We start from the raw sequence: 20,238 nt of genomic DNA, 5'->3' as shown, positions 1-20,238 counted from the left end.
TTTAAAAATGCTCAAGCTCATTAAGCTAAGTGGATAAAATATATTTTTTTAAACCCACCAGTTCTAACTATTTCTTAAACTCTTGAAATAACTTTCAGTTTTTCTACTATGCATCTCTATTTTGAGATATTCCTAGTGTTTTTGTTTCTTCTCCTGTATTTTTCCTTTTCCTTTCTCCCCATAAAAGCAGGTTTTCATTGTAGGGGAGGGTAGAGAGAGAAGGTTGATCAGAAGCTGTACTCCAAAAGTGGTTTGAGTCATGGTCTCAAGATGTTGCCAGACTGATCTTTACCCCGTTTATCTACTTTGCCATCTAAAATGCTCCTTCATTCTAAAGCTGGAATCTTCTTATGGCCATAAATGGCTCCATACTACTATCTGAGCTATGGAGTTCCTCACTTCCATGACCATGGAAGAGGGTGGTTTCTGTCTCAGAATTCTAAGTAACAGTCATGAAATTCTGGTTGTACGGGTTTGGGTTGCATACCCACCACCCGATGGAGGCCAGGCCAGCAGGATGTGCTCGCTGGCCTAGATCAGTTAGAAACTACCTTTGGATTTAAGAGTCACCTTAGCTTCCGTCGAATCACGTGGGCTATTGTGGCCAAGGTAGATATCTGAACTAAAATCTGGGTACAGTTAGCAAAGTGAAAAAGGTAAAAAGCACGAAATGGATAAATAACCAACAGATGTCCAACCAACACTGGAAAGGTACAGCAGAAACCAGACCAACTGGAAGGGACATCTCAGACAGGGGCCGTGGATGTTACAGCAGTTACTTGTGAGGAAAAATGACTAACGAATGTACAGCTTTCTGTCACTGTGTAAGGACATCGAACTGTGGATCATTCTGGAGGTGGCTGAAGTGGCTCTAAGAGAAGCACTAAGGACTGAGATCGCATTTGTTTGCTAGCCTGACAGTGGGGCTACTGAGATCGCATTTGTTTGCTAGCCTGACAGTGGGGCTACTGAGATCGCATTTGCTCCTGCCCTTGCTACATCAGTTAGAATTTGTTCAGTTACAAGTAGCAAAATACCCCATTTTTACCATTTCCAAGATCTAGTATTTAGTGACCCATGTGCGATTCCTGGTGGCTATATTGGTGCTCCTTGGATCTTTGCTTTCCAGGACCCTCATCATAATCCTGAACAGTGAGAGTTCTCCTTGCCAAACTTTCTTAACCACCCGTATCTTGTTGGTACCAGCCACAGAAACAGATCTGCTCTGCTTAGAAAATTCAACTCAGGAATGATAGAGTTTTATCATTTCTGTGTAAGTCTTCCCAGTGTGGATTTTGTTTCAAAGATGTTAGGTTTAAAAGTTCCACTGCACTAGCATTAAATGTGTGTGTAATGATCAGGGGCATTGTCAAAGAAAGATAGCCTAACAAGTGGTTCACAGAAGAAAATACATTGGCCACTTTAGATGACGTGAGGGCACTGAGGCCAGACTAATGAACTTGTTAATACTCTGTTAACAGAGGGTTTGTGAGGTGAAAGAAGGGAGATAACTCAGCTGGGAGCTTACAAAGAAAAATGGAGATGGTTGGAGTCAGCAGCTGAATTTCAGCTAGATGTACTTTGTGCCAATTAGTCTAAATCAGCCATTTGAGGTATGTTTACCAGGAGCTCCTCAATCCTGAGACTTTGGTGCTTACATTTAAAGAAAAGTTAGATTAATGACCCCTCAAATGTCTGTAAACTATATTTCTAGCAGTCATTTTTTTTTTTCTGACAGCTGAGTCTAGTAGTTCATGCTGCAGACTACTTTCCTTATGTACAAAGCTTGCTGGTTCCCAAATCAGAAAAGTTTCTAGACAGTAGAGACCTAAATTCATCGACCTATCACCAGCCATTCTCTTTACCTGCCACCCTTTTTTTTTTTATTGCTCTTTTATTTCTGGGATTTGGAACACAGTGATGGGTTACTTTAAAGGAAATGGTATGTGTAAGCTTTGGGGTATTAAGATTTACTGCAACCTGCCAACACTCTTCTACTGGAGAGCTTTGCTTTATGACCTTACCTTAGTGGTGAGAGACAGGACTAGAATTTAGAAAAGGTAAAGAATCTAAGCAAGGCAACATTTATTTTGAGAACAGGCTAGGGCAGCACGGACCTAGCCATAACCTAGGACCTACTCGGAACTTCAGCACAGTGAGAGAGACACTACAACACCAAGATACATTTGCTTAAGTGCAAACATAGGCAAGTTGTGGGAGCCTGATTTAAATTAGTTTGGCTAAGAGGAATTTAAGGGAAGACTCAGGCAGCAATTGCATAGGGAGTGGCGTCTGATTGCCTTTAGGACAGACCTAACAGGGGAACTGGATGCTTCCAATTCTCTCTCTCTCTCTCTCCCCTCTTCTCTCTTTTCCCCTCTTCCTCTTCCTCTCTCTTCTCTCACCCCCTCTCCCTCCCTTCCTCCTTTTCTCATTTTCTGTCTCTGGCTTTCTCAGCAGGAAGCCTCCTTTTCTCAGATGAGCTGACCCCACACAGCAGGAGACCCACAGGGCTCCTCTGCCTCCTATCTCCCAGCTTTGCTACATGATTGTATGCTGCACTGCTCTATCCCCCACACTGTAGTGGGAAAAATCCTGAGGAGCACGTTTATTGGTTCAGTTTGGCTCAGGTGTCAACCCCTAAACTGTGCATTAAATCACTAAGAATGTTTTCAAAATAAGGATTTCCCATGCTCCACCCTCCTGAGGTTCTTCCCCATTTGGTCTAGGGCCAGGCTCGGGCATCAGTATTATTATTTTTTTCTTATTTTATTTTATTTAAAATTTTTTTTTTAATTTTATGATGTTATGTTAATCACCATAATTACATCATTAGTTTTTATGTAGTGTTCCATGATTGTTTGTGTATAACACCCAGTGTTCCATGCAGAACGTGCCCTCTTTAATACCCATCACCAGGCTAACCCATCCCCCACCCCCCTCCCCTCTAGAACCCTCAGTTTGTTTCTCAGAGTCCACCGTCTCTCATGGTTCGTCTCCCTCTCCGATTTCCCCCCTTCATTTTTCCCTTCCTACTATCTTCTTTTTTTTTTTTTTTCCTAACATATACTGTATTATTTGTTTCAGAGGTGCAGGTCTGTGATTTTTTACTGTCTCACTGGGTAATTCCAATTAGCAGCTCTAGACCAATCCCCTGGGTGATGGCGCCACGACCAGCAGTTGTCCCCAGAACACCATGGTTAGAATGGGGAGAGGAGCCGTTCCCCCAAAGGGGGATGTTCCTTCTGCCAGTTCCCTCTGACACAACAGCTGCTCACTGTATCATATGTAGAGACTGGAAGTGGGGGGTTGTTAGAATATAAGAATTTATGGACCTCTTGGGGCATGTGAAGCAAATATCGTAGCCTGAAGCTATCAAAGACAAAAGAATACACTGCAACTATGTGTCTAGCCTGGAACTAAATTCTTGTTAGCTAACAAAGGAGAGAGCTAGAAATAGCACCGTGTTGTTCTGCAGGAAGCTATGTCTGCAAACTCAAGAGCAGACTCTACTGATAATTGGATATATGAACATTTGGAGGATCACTTAGAAGCTTATCATTCACCACAAATTTAGTCACACACACACACAGGGGAAACAGGAAGCATGCAGTGGCCCCTTGACCCAGCCTCAGAATCATAGCCTTAAGCAGTGACATCTTAAAAGTAAATGAGACCTCCATAAGTGTGTATGTGTGTGTAATAATATTGAACATTTGTGATGTTCCATAAACTCTTTTATACATTATACATATATTATTTCTACTTTTCACAACAATGCTATATGATAGATATTAGTATCTCATTCACTGCGGAGAAAACCAATGAGGCTCTAGCAGGTTAAGTTACTTGCTCAAGGTCACACAGAAAGTGGCTGATCCTGGATTTAAAATAAGGTCTGAGTTCAAAGACTATGCTTCTTTCGACTGCCTATATAAACCTACTCTTGTTCCACAAATCTTGTGATATTTCCATCACGCTAACTAAAGTCGGATCTAAGTTCATACATATTAAGTAAATATTTTTATTTATATCTAAAATATACACTTATGTTTAAGTGGTTTCTATGCACATACAAATATACATGCTTGCTTACAATATACACTGATAATTGAACATACATAAAATTTGGGATTAATTTAAGAAATGTACCAATTATTAAAAATTATTTAATTAGACTAGAATAAGACTGTATGATAGCTGACTATATAAAAACTGAAACCCCATCAGATATCATTGGGACTCTGGCTTTTTATTCCTGTTACAATTAAACTGAATATAGCTGAGGACACCCCCAGAAAAAAAAAATCAGGAATTTGGAAATTCAAAGCTTGTACATTATTTGAAGTAATAGACCTTTAAATTCCATTTAAATTTGAGATAAACACATTTGGCCTAAGTCATTCAGACATCCAATGATTTTCCAATTAATCTGATACCTGGATGAATCTGATGAGCTCATCAGACAACTCTAATGTGTCACCTCTTACCTGGCAGTTCACAAATACTGTTTTCAAAATCCCCATGTTATCCACCTTATACCCAAGACTTGGTCCATCTATACGAATTTGGAGGGTGCAATAAATCAGTCACTTTCCTCTGCCCTACAAATTACTTGTATTTGGGAGGATAGCTCAGATCTTTGAAGTTTTTTTTGTTTTTTGTTTTTTTTAACTGCAAAAGAATATCCTTGACTCATTAGAACATTCAAGTAGTATCACATGATCATACATTCTGCAGCTGTCAGGAAAGTACTCCAATTTTTTTTTTTTTTTGGGAGGCCGGGGGCAGGGGTCAGAGGAGGTGACAGATAGTCATATAGTCACTTCAATATCTCTGCTAAATTGCAGTCATGCATGATGGTTAGGGTTATAAAGCCATGATGAATCTATTATCCATGCTGGGTAAACTAGCTTCTCTTGATATAAGTCATACTGGGGGTACATAACCTATTAACTTCATGCATGAATAATGGATAAATAACTCAGAGGCATAGACTTTATACTCAGCTACCTTTGTTAATGTCATCAGAGCCCATGGTGACAGAAAGATTTGAAATATCATAGGTGGCCTTTGCTGAGAGACCCAGACTGTGCTAATGAAAGGAATTTGTTGAATTATAATCTAGGTAACTTTGATTTTTCTGCTCTTTCTGGCATTTTCCCATCTTACAAAACCTACAGAGGAGTTTAAATTTTATCCCAAAGGCAATGGAAAGCCTTTGAATAATTTTAAACAGAAAAGTAACATAATTGTGGTGCCTGGGTGGCTCAGTCGGTTAAGCTGTGACTCTTGATTTCGGCTCAGGTCATGATCTCAGGGTTGTGAGATGGAGCAGTGGATGGGGAGCTACACACTCAGCAGGGAGTCTGCTTCTCTCTCTCCCTCCCTCTGCCCCCCCGGCCCACCCCCCCAGCTCACACTCTCACTCTCTCAAATAAATAAATCTTAAAAAAAAAGGTAACATAATCATATTTGTGTTTTAAAAAGATTACTTTGGCTGTGATATTGGGTATATGTTTCATAGGATTCAGGAGATAATGCAGGTATGCCATTTAAGACATAATTTAGTGGCTAAATTCTGCCAATGGTGATAAAGAAGGAGATGATTCAAATATGTTAAGAATGTTAGAAGAACAGATTCAAATGTTTTGTAAGATGGGAAAATGCCAGAAAGAGCAGAAAAATCAAAGTTACCTAGATTATAATTCAACAAATTCCTTTCATTAGCACAGTCTGGGTCTCTCAGCAAAGGCCACCTATGATATTTCAAATCTTTCTGTCACCACGGGCTCTGATGACATTAACAAAGGTAGCTGAGCATTTAATACCCCCAGTATGACTTATATCAAGAGAAGCTAGGGGGTAAATTAAATGTTATAGAGATTAAATGTAGAAAAAGTAGACGCCGTAAGAGCATATAACAAGAACCTTAACCTCTTCATTATTGGTGTCTGACACTGAACAAAGTGTTAGATCAGTTAGACCAGTTAGATCATTGAGACTGGGAGGCTATGTTTTTATTTTATTTATTTTTTTAAAGATTTTATTTATTTATTCATAAAAGACAGAGAGAGAGGGGCAGGGAGAAGCAGGCTCCCCGCTGAGCAGGGAGCCCGATGTGGGACTTGATCCCAGGACCCTGGGATCATGACCTGAGCCGAGGGCAGACGCTCAACCATCTGAGCCACCCAGGCACCGAGGCTATGTTTTTAATAAGCTTTCTTCATGATCCTAATAAATAACACTTGGAGAACTACAATGCTAGCACAAAGGAAAAGTGAAGAATAACAACCATGCATGCTGCCCTAAACCTTTATATTAACTCATTTAATCATTACAAAGACCCTAGGAGATAATTATAGATAGTTTGCCTCATTTTCAGCTGTGGAAATTGACGCACAGAAAGGTTAAGTATTCAGCTCAAACTAACTCAATCAGTAAGTGATAGAACCAAGATTCAAATGCAGGCCATGTGTCTCTACTTCACTGCACTTACAGTGGTAGAGCACTGGCATAATCCATTCATACACCAAATATTCACTGAGTATATACTATATTCCAGACAATGTTCTAGGCAAATTGGATACAGAAGTGACTATATATTTACATATACCATATATTTAGGGAGGGAGATAGATATTAACAAAGTGGGCAATAAATAAATTAATAATATAAATTTCAGATATTGTTAAGTGAAATTAAAAAAGTCATAAAGTTATGAAAGTGGAAAAAAGTGTAATGGGGATGCTGGTACTAGTTTAAATGGGGTGCACAAGGGAGACTTTTCTGAGACATTTGAGCAGATATTTAAATGATGGAAAGAGCAAGCCAGGTAAAGATCCAAGGGGAGATTCTAGCAGGAAGATAGAATAACAAAAATAAAGACTTTAAGGCAGGGAAAGCCTGGCTTTTTGGAGGAATGACAAGAAAGTATGTGTGAAATGTTATAGGAGTTGTGGTGAGAGCATAATGTCAGAGAGAGAAGCAGGGGTCAGATTGTATAAGGTCTTGTAGGTGATGCTAATGAGTATAATTATCACCTCTTGGAGGGTTTTAAGAATAAAAGTGGTATAATCTGGTTTACATTTTGAAAAAGATTACTCTGGCTACTTTGAGGAGTGGGCAAAAGTGGGAACGACTACAGTGGTCCAGGCATGAGAATATTAATTTGGGCTAGAATTCAGCAGGGTCAGTGATAATATTTGATTGATTTTGAGATATATTTTCATGGGAGCACGGGTAGGACTTGCTCTGGAGGCCAAGGGAAAAAGAGCAATTAAGCAAGACTCCTAGAGAAGGTTTTCTTGGGGGGGGGGGCTTGAATAATAAGGAAAATGATAGAACCAATTAGCTAAGATGAGGAATATTAGGGTAGGAGCAGCTTTTGCCCCGAGGGTAAAGGCGTGCAGGGAAATCTTGAATTCTGTTAGGAACATGCTCAGTTGAGAAGACCTTCTTGATATTCAGCAGAGATGCCAACTGGACAGTTAGCTGTACACATTTGGAATGCAGGAGAGATCATAACTCAGATTTGGGAATTGTCAGTTGATAGGATATATAACACCACAGGTCTACATGAGATCACTAAGGGAATGAGGAGAGATTGAGAAGAGGTCTGGGCACTGGGTTTCTGGAGTGCTCCAACATTTAGAGAAGGAGCCAGCAAGGAGACAAAGACAGAGTGTCAATGAGGTCGTGAATAAACAGGAGAAATATTTTGTCTTGCAAAGCAAGGAATTATCATCTTGAAGGAAGGAGTCAGCAATAGCTGCATCAAGTGCTGCTGAGAAGTCAGCACAGAGAAGTGATGCTTGAACTTAGCAAGATGGAGCCTGTCAAGACTTTGATGAAGACGGTTTTAGGACTACTGATGAAAAAAATGAACTAGGTTAAAATAAGAAAATGAAGTAATAAACTGGAGTTATTGAAAATAGACAACTTTCCTAGATTTTTGGTAAAGAAACTAGAACTATGAAACAATAACAGGAAGGAAACATTGGGCCAAGTGACATTTTGTTTTGTTTGCTTTTTCCTATATTACTCCATTGCTAGAGGACTTTTTTCTTTTTTCTTTTTTTTAAAGATTTTATTTATTTATTTGAGAGAGAAAGAATGAGACAGAGAGAGCATGAGAGGGGGGAGAGTCAGAGGGAGAAGCAGTCTCATTGCCGAGCAGGGAGCCCGATGAGGGACTCGATCCCAGGACTCCAGGATCATGACCTGAGCCGAAGGCAGTCGCTTAACCAACTGAGCCACACAGGCGCCCCTTCTTTTCTTTTTTAATGAGAGATATTACATCATGTCTGTATTAAATTTATCCAGGAAAAAAAAAAGAGAGAGAGGAACTGATATTGCAGGAGAGAGAGGAGACAACTGCAGAAGCAGAGTCCTTAAAGGGACAAGAGGTTAGAGAGTGTGGGTCACAAGTGAAGGGCTGGCCTCGTAAAGGAGCAGGGAACATTCTTCCATTGAAAAAGGGAAAGCACACTGGCAGAGCTGGTGGTAGGAAGGTCAGGCGGTTTTCTTGTGACTGCTTGGGTTTTCTCAAGGACACAGGAAGAGAGGTCAACAGCAGAGACTGAGGATGAGGGAGGGGGTGTTTGAGATTTGAGGAGAGCAAATAAGTTGTGAATCTGTTGTCCCAGAGAATGAGAGAGTGATTTTTCTAAAGAAATATCTAAGACTTGCTAGGATGTTTTGAAGGTTCACTCGAAATCAATAGCTATAAATTTAAAGTGAGACGAACGAGTGCTTCTCTAGCCCCATTCATTTGCCCAGGCACTGGCATGGAGGGCTGAGGCTTTGCTGGAGGAGCACGGAAAGGGAGAGAGGAGAAGAAGGAATGGTAAAAGCCTGTTTAGAGGGAGTCTCGGAGTATGGTGGGTGGGGGAGGCGTGGGCATAAGAAAGGTGAAAACTGGTAAGGGAAATGGTAAAATCGGTGACTCAAGGTCCCAATGGAGTTGGGAGACTCTTTGAGGGGGGCGGTACTAGAATAAATTATAAGAACGGAAGAGAGGTGGTGTTCAAGGAGGACAACGCTTGATGGGGGTTTTGGGGGTGGGTGTAGTTCGTGGCAGTGTCCAGGTTCCGAGTGTGACTGGGACTCCGAGGGCAGGAGCGAGGTGACACGCCAGATCCGGAAGCAAGGGCGTGTCAGAAGGGAGCCGGCAACGCACAGTTGTCTCACTCCCACGGGATGTTCTTGCTCACAGCAAAGTGAGCTTAGATTTTCTGATCTATAAAACCATGACACAGAACGGTGTCATGTTTGAGACGCGGGGGTGTGGGGAGGGAGAAGGGGTGGCTCGAAGAGCGTGAGATCCGTGCGGTCTAACGGGTCCTGCATTTAGGAAGGGTCACGTGGCCCTTAATGCCTGGGTCTTGACATCGTTTTGATTCTTAATTTTTAAACAAGGGCCTCGCATTTTCATTTTACACTGTACTCCGCAAATTATATAGCCAGGCCCAGAGAGAAGATTAGTGATTTAGTAGGAGAAATGTGTTCTTTTTTCATTTGGGCTGATTTTCCATAAGCCTCATTTTTCTCCATTTAGCATGCCATTAAAATTTAACCGAAGTTCATAATGGAAGTTTTAAAGAACACACCTGTCAAACCCTTAACTTTTAATGTAAATTTCCTTTTAAAACCACTCATGCTCAATAAAAATTAGGCTGAGAATGAAAAATTCCCTGACTCAGGAAAGTGAATAATCAGTAAACTTAAAAGAAACATAAATTTAAGTGCAGGTCTAGAGTCTGAATTCATACTTGAATGAAACAGCTTAGAAAAATACTTATAATTTTATTTCTTATTGTAAATGAATTATATGTTTAATATGGAATATTTAGCAAAAAAAATGTATACAAAAAGAAGAAACTAAAAATTATCCAAAACCCTTAACAAGAGTTAACATTTTGATGTAGATCCTTTCAGGCTTTTGTATATACTTATGAATGCAAATTATGCATGTTGGTACTTATGGGATTGTAATTACATACCATTTTATAAAATTTATTTTTTTAATTTGACAAGATAACCTTGTTAGGCCTTCCATTCTTTTATTTAAATATTCTTAAAAATACCATTATAATATAATTTAATATAATTTTCTATTATTTGGACATAAAATAATGTATTACTAAACACTTGACTTTTTCAATCTTCACTATTATAAACAATACCAATATGAACATTCTTTATATCTTTGTACATTTTTATAAGTATAAATTCTGAGTCAAGAAAGTGTGCCCATTTTAAAGCTTTTGATCCATTTTTCCAAATTGCTTTTTTGTGGGTGTAACAATTTCTAGGTCTACTCCATGGCAGTGAATATTAATCTTTCTTTTAAATTTTCCCAATTGGACAGACAAAACCCATTTAACATCATTGTTTTCTTTGTTTATTAATAAGGTTGAATACGTTTCCATGTGTCATTGGCCTTTACTTTTTTGATGAATGTCCTGTTAATGCCTTTTGGTCGTATTTTTTCTAGGTGGTTTTTGGCCTTTCTCTTACTGTTTTGCAAAATGCCTTTATAGATTAGGGTTGTTACACAGAAATTTGCTAATTTGTCAAAGCCTTGCCAAGGCCCTAATAACATATTTGCAGAGATCTGCAGGATTGCTGTGTTTTTTCTCCATGAGGGTGGCTTTAAAATGCATCACTTTTTTTTTTAAACTAAAAAATACATGATAATGGTAGTTATGAGATAGCATTAATATTACATAAATGAAAGTATTTTGTACTGTATCTAAAATGCATAGCAAAATGTTAATAATGAAAACAACAGGAAAAAGTGCTATACTAGCTCACTGAATATATCTGTCTTTCTCATTCATTTCTCCGAATCTTGGCAATGCAATTTACACATGGAATATTCCGTGATTTGGTCTGTTTGTCTCTGTGCCCTCCATTATAAGCATTTCATTAATATTTTTATTTTGAGTCCTGTTGGAAACTTCCAAGGTATAACACACAATTGTGTGATTTCTCAAAATAATCATTAGGATGCAGAATGTCAAATGAAAGATTAAGGTTTTGGATTGTTGGATTTTTCTTACCCTTTCCAATGTAATTTCTTCAAACTCATATTCAATTTCTGTTCCATTGACCTGTGAGTAGGAAAAAAAAGAAAGAATGATTAAATACATATTAAGGGGGAGATGGCTGTGTTTTTAACAACATTCAAGGTTAAGTTTCCTTCTGGCTATGAATAAACCACACTTTGTTAAAAATGTTTGTGATTGTATGTTTTCATCCAAATAAAATACAATCTAAGCTATTCTAAAATATATAAGTGAAATTTTTGGCAAAAAATAATCAAAGCTTATTGCATTCCTTAGAATTTGTGATATTTGGGGCAGAGGGAACAATACAAAATATGCATTGTGAGGTTACAAAGAAGAAACCACCTAGGGGTAATGTTACAGTTACAAGGGAAATAATTTCCTAATATCCCTAAAACTTCCATGAACAAACACTAAAATATGACCTTAAAAAGTCAGTGGAAAAGGCGGCACAACTATATGTCATATTTTGCCAAAAAATAGCATTCAGAATAACCATGTCAGATAAGAAATGTCTTTTCTTTATTGGCTCAAGCTCAGGTAATTCATCCCCATTATCCTCATTATATTTATTAGGAAGCCCTGGACCATGTAACATAGCCATGCTCATGTACTTCAATAGCAGCAAGTAAAGAATAAAGTAGGACATGTTTGAAATTCCTAGTGAGAAAGCTTTAACCACCTAAACAACTCTTGCACTGATATGAATTTACAGAGAGAAATATTAAAGATAGCCAGGCAACAAATCACATATGCCTTCTATGTCAACAGATGTGCATACAGAATAGATGAAGAGTGGCTTTAAAAAAGCCTAACAAATATTCAATTTCCATTCTTATCAGAGTCCTTTTCAGCCAGGCAAAAATCTCCGAGCGAGAAAATACTTGAGTTGGCTGTGTCTTTTTTCTTACATGTGTCTGGCAACATCATTAGTATTTAGGGATCATCTAGAAAGATGAATTTCTAACCATCATCATCTTTGTAGGGTCTTAACCAGTTGACTTTTCCTTCCTTAGAAGAATTGAAACATAGTTCTTGCAGACTGAGAGCTCTATAAAAGCAAGGACTGGATACCCTATTGCTTAACTGAGTCTGGCAAGAAATAATTGATGAAGGAAAGAAAAGAAAAGAGGACAGAAAGAACGATGGACTGAACTCAGTATTCATTTATTTATCTGATTTGTAAACACAGGTACTTGTGAATTCTCTTCCATAAGGAATTTGGATGCAGTATCAACGGAAGGTGTAATTATAACTATAATCAGCAGCTATAAAGAATGACGATAGACTTTACTTACGTGTGTCCACCAGACACTTAGAGCATGTTTTTGATTTTCTAATTACATGAGCTAATTGGTGAATCACATTTTACTGTGTTACTACATTATCAAACAGCCTTGAACCAAATTTGATTTTCTGGGCTTCAGCATGTTAATGACTCATAGAAGAGGACTTGATGATGTTAGGAAGTTTTAGCGGCTTTATGGAGGTTTTCGTTCTTCATGTGTAAAAGTACAAAACAAAACTCAAAGTCCCCGGATGTTTGCGTCTCCATATTAATTCCGTTTTTTGTTTGTTTTTATAACTTTCTTTAATTGATGGAAGACAGAAAGGGAAGGCTGAATTCATGTGATACGTTTTAATTCTCCCAGTGTGGCTTTGTGAAGCTTTTCTTTGCTTCAGTGACTTCTCTGGAGTGAAGCCCTTCACATTATCAAAGTGCTGAAAAGTGGGGAGAAAAAAAAAAACAACTTCAAAGAAACAAAAGCAAACCTCTGATAATAAAATCTAAAGGCTCAGGCTGAAAGAAATGCTGTTAGGAAGTGCTTAAAAGACAATAGTCCTTTAACCATGAGAGACGATGGACTCTGAAAAACAAACAGGGTTCTAGAGGGGAGGGGGTGGGAGGATGGGTTATCCTGGTGATGGGTATTAAAGAGGGCACGTTCTGCATGGAGCACTGGGTGTTGTGCACAAACAATGAATCATGGAACACTTCATCTAAAACTAATGATGTAATGTATGGGGATTAACATAAGAATAAAAAAAAAAAAGACAATAGTCCTTTAGGGGCATACAGTGCGTGTTCCTTCGTGGGGTCTCCCTGAATCTTTGCTTAACAAGTCTGTGATCATGTACGCTGACTTCAGTTCCTACATGCACTATAGACACATATCCCGATTGCTATTCAAAAGTTCCCTGGTCAGCCAGACAAACTATTGGAGGCTTACAGACTCCATGGGTCTTTAGTTTTCAACCCAAACAAGTCATGTGATTTGCCTAATTCCCTAGTCTTCAGGATGTCTTCATAAGAAGAGATGATGCCATCTGGATTGGGATGGCACCGTGCTTTTAAAAAAATAGCATTAAAAAAAGAAACAATAGACTTCTTGAGTATGATAAAATATTCAGCAACTCACTAACCCAGCTGTTCTGTTTAAATAATCTGTGACTAAACAATAAAAATAATCCTTGCTACCTTAAAAAAATACCATATAATTTCACTTACATGTGAAATCTAAAAACCAAAACAAATGAATGAATAAACAAAAAGAAGAATCAGAGCTATAAGTACAGAAAACAAACTCATGGCTGCCAGAGAAAAAGGGGGGAGAGAGGATGGACAGTGGGGGAGGGAGGATGGACAGTGGGGGAGGGAGGATGGGCAAAGTGGGTGAAGGGGAGCGGAGATACACGCTTCCAGTTACAGAATGACTAAATCACAGGGATAAAAGGTACAGCACAGGGAATATAGTCAAAGGTATTATAATAGCTTTGTAGGGTGACAGATGGTAGCTACACTTGTGGTGGGCATAGCACAACATAGAGAATCATTGAATTATTATGTTGTACATCTGAAACTAATGTAAAATTGTGTTTCAACTATACTCAAAAAAAGAATCCTATGCCTGCCACAGGATTTAGTGAAATTATGGAGGAATGAAAGGTTTTTAGCAGAGCTGAGACAATATTTCCACCATGAATTGAGAATATTTAAAACATGGTATCACAAGAGACAATGTGGGAGTTCAGGAAAGTCCTTTAAGAGGTCCTAGTGTCTATTCTGTCATCACTAGGGGAGTGTGATCTCTGTTCGGCCTCAAGATACCTGAGACAAGAAATCTCACAACCTCACAACTTTTGGCAAAAACCCTGGGGGAAAGGATAGAAAGCATAACTAGGTATACCTCCATTTTAATCAGAAGTACGTAAGAGTGGGTTGTGACATTCATGAAAATTTAGTGACTTTTCAAATGAGTACACCAATATGATATTCTTTAAATAATTTTTTCCACATTTATTTAGAGGAGTGGTTGCTTGGTAAAGAGCCAAGAAGTATAAACAGTAATTGCCCCCATCCATGGTTTTATGTATCTCCAGAAAAAAAAAAAAAACAAAAACAAAACAAAACAAAACAAAAAACTATGCTGTGAATGGGCTCCCATTATCTTCTGGGGGCTTACAATCTGTTGTCTGAACTTGCCTTGGTGGTCTCCTTCTATTCCCATTCAGTTAGTTTACCAATACATGTCTTTAAATTCACAAAACTCTCTTCCTGAAAAGAGTTCTGCCACATGCAATTGTCAGTGTTGCTCTTGACCGGTAATATTTCAGGTGATACTTAAGTACCCAGGCAATGTGTTATGCACCTGATAGTTTGGGGCCTAGACAGCTACATGGATCGGGTTCAAGTTATTACAACTCTGGCACTGACCATCACTGATAGTCTCTTCTCACCTTGAAGACTAGAAAAGTGAGAGGGTTGACATTTTTGTAGATATAAAGGTCATTTTCCAGTTTTGAAAAATCTGTTTTTCTTTAGATACTTATTTTCCTGAATCTAATGGTTCTGTGGTGACAGCTGGTAGGTTTCTATGGGGGCTAGAAAATCAAATTGATGCCACACATTGTCCTGCACTGTTCTGGGCATGTAGCCTTTTTGGCATCATACAGAAGTTAAGAGAGTGACCCATTCAGATTCAAACTTGGTATGTATGTATGCATGTATGTATGTATTTATTTTAAAGATTTTATTTATTTATTTGACAGAGAGACACAGCAAGAGAGAGGGAACACAAGCAGGGGCAGGGGGAGAGGGAGAAGCACGCTTCCCGCTGACCAGGGAGCCCAATGTGGGGCTCGATCCCAGGACCCTGGGATCATGACCTGAGCTGAAGGCAGATGCTTAACGACTGAGCCACCCAGGCGCCCCTCAAACTTGGTATTTAAAATTATAATTTCATGAACTTTGAATGCTATCACACTGCTTTTTTTTCCTCCTTCAGTGCTACTTTAATTACCTGACCAGATGATCATATAATTTGAGATGTATTTTTATCTTCTGAAAAGAGGTCTTTCATGAATAACATACATGAACTATTTCATGTTTTAGTGCATTGAGAATAAACACACAGTTCTTCAATAGGCACCAAACATACTAAGACTTCAGAGAAATGTGATATTCAATATATAAAATAGAGAGGTGGACTAGAACCACAGCTCCACTATTGCCACATGGAAGGATTGTGTGTGTGTGTGTGTGTGTGTGTGTATAATGATATATGATGTACTAATTCTGCCCTTTACTAAAAGTAATTATGACACAGTAAACAAGACTTGTCTCTGAATATTATGGTTTTTCATATAAAGCTGCTGTTGGACTTTGGGAGGGGGATGTGATGATCATGGAGACTGGGGAATCTAGTTTTCATGGCTTCTTGCCACTTCCAGAACAAGGCAAAGCCCAAGTCACTCTGTTTCATCTGTAGTGGCAGCATATAACACAGTGCCTACCACACAGAGGCTCGGTGACCATGTGCATGAGGAAATAGAAACATTGATGAATCACTAAATATGATTTTTTGGGGGTGGGTAAAATTTGATGCTCTCAGAGAAGGCTGCAGCAGCAAATGGAGATTCCTACAGGACCTAGGCCTTTGGAGATTCCCAGCTCAGATATCCTTATCTCTGAGATCAGCCCTTCTCAGGAGTCCTTTCTGCAGAGTCGCAACCATGATCAGATGCCCCAGCAAGTCTATAACACACACACACACACACACACACTCCCCTTGTTGGTATTCGTCTACATTGTCAATGGTCATCCCCCTTTCCAATTGGAGATCTATTACAGCAAACACATCATGATGCTTTACGGCTCCTTACACTTGAATTTCCTACATACATTCTATTATATTTAGTAGGTAAGATGGTTTCCAGAGTTAAAAAAAAAAAAAAGACACAGATCTGAATCCTAGTTTCAATATTTATGAGATCGTGAATGTAGCCAATTTCCTTAACCTCCCAAAACCTTAAATTCCTCATGTGTAGAAGGGTACTAACAAATACTTCCCTAATATGGTCATTGTGAATATTAGATAATTTGTGTAAAACACTTGGCACACATCTTAAGTGATAAAGAAACTATATTTAGCTATAATACCACACAATTCTCTTCATGAAGTTTTTGGGAGCAATAAATGAGATTACACATTATCAGCTACCTGGAACATAGCAGGTCTTCAATAGTGAGAGCTATTTTTTTTTTTAAAGATTTTTATTTTTATTTTTTATTTTTTTGGACAGAGAGCGAGCAAGAGAGGGAACACAAGCAGGGGGAGTGGGAGAGGGAGAAGCAGGCTTCCTGGGATCATGACCTGAGCTGAAGGCAGATGCTTAACAACTGAGCCACCCAGGTGCCCCTTCAATAGTGAGAGCTATTTTAATTAGCTGTGGATACATAATGTGCAAGGTTCACAAGACTTATATGATCAATTATTGAATATTTGCTAATTTCCCCAGTAATATAAAATATAATTTAATAAGCAAATAAGTTTGCTTTCTACGACAAAATCCACTAAAAATTTTTTTAACCTAAATATCTCTTTCCTGAACCCATCTAAGATGTACTCCCTTGTGGAGAGGAATCATCTTAGCATTCCCTCCCAAATCAGGTCAGCGTGGCCTTCACTCAGAATATTACCTCCACTGGGCTTTCTTCCAATCTTCTGTCTGCTCCCTCTTACATTATCTTTTTAACGTTTATTACCCAGTTTTGACCATTATGTCACTCTACTGATACTTCCCTAAGGCTGAACTCTTCTTGAGACTTTTGGGAGAAATAAAAAAATAGCTTTGTCTCTTTGAGAAAGGGGAAAAAAGATAAGGCAGTTTTGTTCTACCTCAGTCTAAAAGAAAGAACTGAAGAAGGCTGATGTTCATTGTCTCTATGTTTTTATCACATTTAACTTTAAGTGTCTCTGCTGAATGGATGAAAAAACAATCAAGTATTGAAAAAGTGAGAGTCATTCGACCAACATGGAAGCTCTAATCAGAATGAGAGCATCATTAGACAAAGCTCAAGGTGTGTAGCACACAACTAAGCTGTCCATCACTTCCTTTAACTAATGTTCCTTTTCCTAGACTATCTCCACTGCCTAAAATTGTGCCCTCTATTCATATTAAGAGGAATTACCACATAGAAATTAAAAGCTTAGATTCTGGGGTCCAAAAGACTTGAATTCCAAAGCCAGTTTTGTCACTTACAAGCTGTTAGAATTCATCTTTTTATGTGTTATACACATTTGTGTGTCAATATTGTTTAAACAGTAAGCAAAAAAAATTGTTTAAGCTTTGTAGAGCATCTGTTTTAATCTAAGGTATGGATCTGGTTATTTTATCTTATTTTATTTTATTATTATTTTTTTAAAGATTTTATTTATTTATTTGAGACAGAATGAGAGAGAGAGAGAGCACATGAGAGGGAGGAGGGTCAGAGGGAGAAGCAGACTCCCTGCCGAGCAGGGAGCCCGATGCGGGACTCAATCCAGGGACTCCAGGATCATGACCTGAGCCGAAGGCAGTCGCTTAACCAACTGAGCCACCCAGGCGCCCCTGGATCTGGTTATTTTAAAAATACAATTCAATTAGGGCGCCTGGGTGGCTCAGTCGTTAAGCGTCTGCCTTCCGCTCAGGTCATGATCCCAGCGTCCTGGGATCGAGTCCCGCATCGGGCTCCCTGCTCGGCAGGAAGCCTGCTTCTCCCTCTCCCACTCCTCCTGCTTGTGTTCCTTCTCTCGCTATGTCTCCCTCTGTCAAATAAATAAATAAAATCTTAAAAAAAATACAATTCAATTATAATGAGACTAATTTAAAAATATGCAGTTTGAAAAGAAGTTAATCATAGTAAGTACTTCTTACTTTTAAAAAACACAAAAAATAAAAATAATTATGGATATTCTTAGTCAATATTCTAGTTTTGGTAAGACCATTATTCCTATTATTCACCTGCTTGTGATCTACCAGTAAGCCCAGATTTCATGTTAAAACTTCTAATCTTAATTAAATTTCTGAGCTCAGTGAACTGCTAAATCACAGCATCCACCAAATAGAAAAAAAGAATCAGTATCCTATAACCTGTTCCATTCTTAAACAATTTTCCTTTGGTTTTGTTATTCCCTCTGCCTTTGTTATTAAGACTTTATAACACACAACTTTGGGTCTAAAAAAGGGTTCTTAGGCTCAATAATTACTATGTCTGTTTTTTCACTTAATTAGAAACCACAGGTTTTTAAAAATTATTATTAATCATCTGTAAAAATGTGATAAATTTTCCTAGTTTTTCTGTCCAGAAAAATCAAGGAAAATAGCTTAGGGTTCTTACATGTATAAAAAGAAACTTTAGATAGATAGATGGGATGGATAGAAAGACAGATGACAGATGATAGCTAGCTAGCTAGCTAGAAAAATAGATGATAGATAGATAGATATAATGTTGTCTTGATTAAAGTCTTCTGTAAAGAAGGAAGAATATAGTGCTTAGTAAGTTCAGAACTGGATTTGCCTCTGATCTGGACATGGCACATTTCTTCCCAGCTTTGCTCCCTTGCTTTGTACCATATGCTGGATGGAGTAATAATAGGTGATTTTAATGCTTTCACTTGGCTCCAGCATGATGTATGCTGTTTTGTTTTGGGGGCTTTAAATATTACTTAAGTTAAAACATGTTCTTTGAGAGCAGTAAGTGGTGTTGAGAACACATTGATCAATGGTTGTGAGGACATCATGATCCACCAGGTTTTTGTCCCATCAAGCCCCCTCTCCCTCACTTCACTATCCCCATAAACAAACCACTTGGTCAACTGCAAGTAGGGTCCAAGAGAATCAGGAGCTCAAACACATGCCAAAAGATTCAGAGCAACAAAAACAAAGTGAGTGCCGAACCATAAGATGAGACTTTACAAATGCAATGATGTGAGCTGATAGTAAGAATATTTTCTCTTTCTCTTGGGTATAATACAACTATAGTAAGATGCAGGATATCAGTTCACCCAGTTCTTCATCTTCAACTTCTCTCTTCAATCTGAAATCTTGTTTCCACCAACATACAAAAGCAGAGGATCCACAAAGACTTTCCCACATTTGATTACGATGATCTTTTCCCAGCCTCAGCTTCTCTGGCTTTCCTGCAGTATTTAACACTCTGGAGTGACCACCACTTGAAATTCCTCTTTTCTTCTGTCACATAGTTGATATCCTCACTGGTTTCCTCCCTACTTTTCTGTCCATTGCATTCTCTGTTTCCTTTCTTCCTGCCAGATACGAGCATTTGCCAAGGTCTGTCCCTTTTTGTTATACAATCTCACTCAACTTTTATTTTCTAAGTAAATGCCCTGATGTCACCCCAGTCTTAGTAATTCTGAGACAGGACTAATCATACTTAATTATATTTATAATTTCCTCCAGTCTATTCTCTATATCTGTTAAGGAAATCCTTTTCCTTCTTCTTTTTTTAAAGATTTTATTTATTTAATTTTTAAGTAACCTCTACGCTCAGTGTGGGACTTGAACTTACAACCCCTTGCTCTACCTACTGAACCAGCCAGGAGCCCTGGGAATCCTCTTTTTCATATGTGTCCTTTATATTTGTTATCAATACCTAACTAACATCCTATTTCAAGTTCTAAACTATTACTTTCTTAATATCATCAATATAACTTCCTAAAAACATTTCTGCCTAGATCATTTTTTCAATATCAATCTATTTTTCATATCCTTTGAGAGCTACCTTTTTTAAAAAAGATTTATTTTATTTATTTGACTGAGAGAGAGAGAGCACAAGTAGGGGGAGGAGCAGAGGCAGAAGGAGAAGCAGGCTCCCCATTGAGCA

The 20,238-nt window shown here is 38.4% G+C and overlaps 1 protein-coding gene across 2 annotated transcripts in view; it reads right to left on the bottom strand.

The window, feature by feature from the left end:
• The window catches only part of LOC123856523 (disks large homolog 2), an 812,179-nt gene that overhangs the window by 662,239 nt on the left and 129,702 nt on the right, over positions 1 to 20,238 (bottom strand). For both annotated transcript variants that reach the window (XM_064576814.1, XM_064576815.1), the window contains exon 3: positions 11,067 to 11,117. In XM_064576814.1, coding sequence (XP_064432884.1) covers positions 11,067 to 11,117 — 51 coding nt within the window. The remainder of the gene's footprint in view (positions 1 to 11,066; positions 11,118 to 20,238) is intronic.

This window comes from Mirounga angustirostris, unplaced genomic scaffold, assembly GCF_029215605.1.
Source record: "Mirounga angustirostris isolate CCGP_5_RB_7025 unplaced genomic scaffold, mMirAng1.0.hap1 SCAF_13, whole genome shotgun sequence".
NCBI classification, from domain to species: domain Eukaryota; kingdom Metazoa; phylum Chordata; class Mammalia; order Carnivora; family Phocidae; genus Mirounga; species Mirounga angustirostris.
This window is presented reverse-complemented; position numbering and strand designations above follow the sequence as displayed.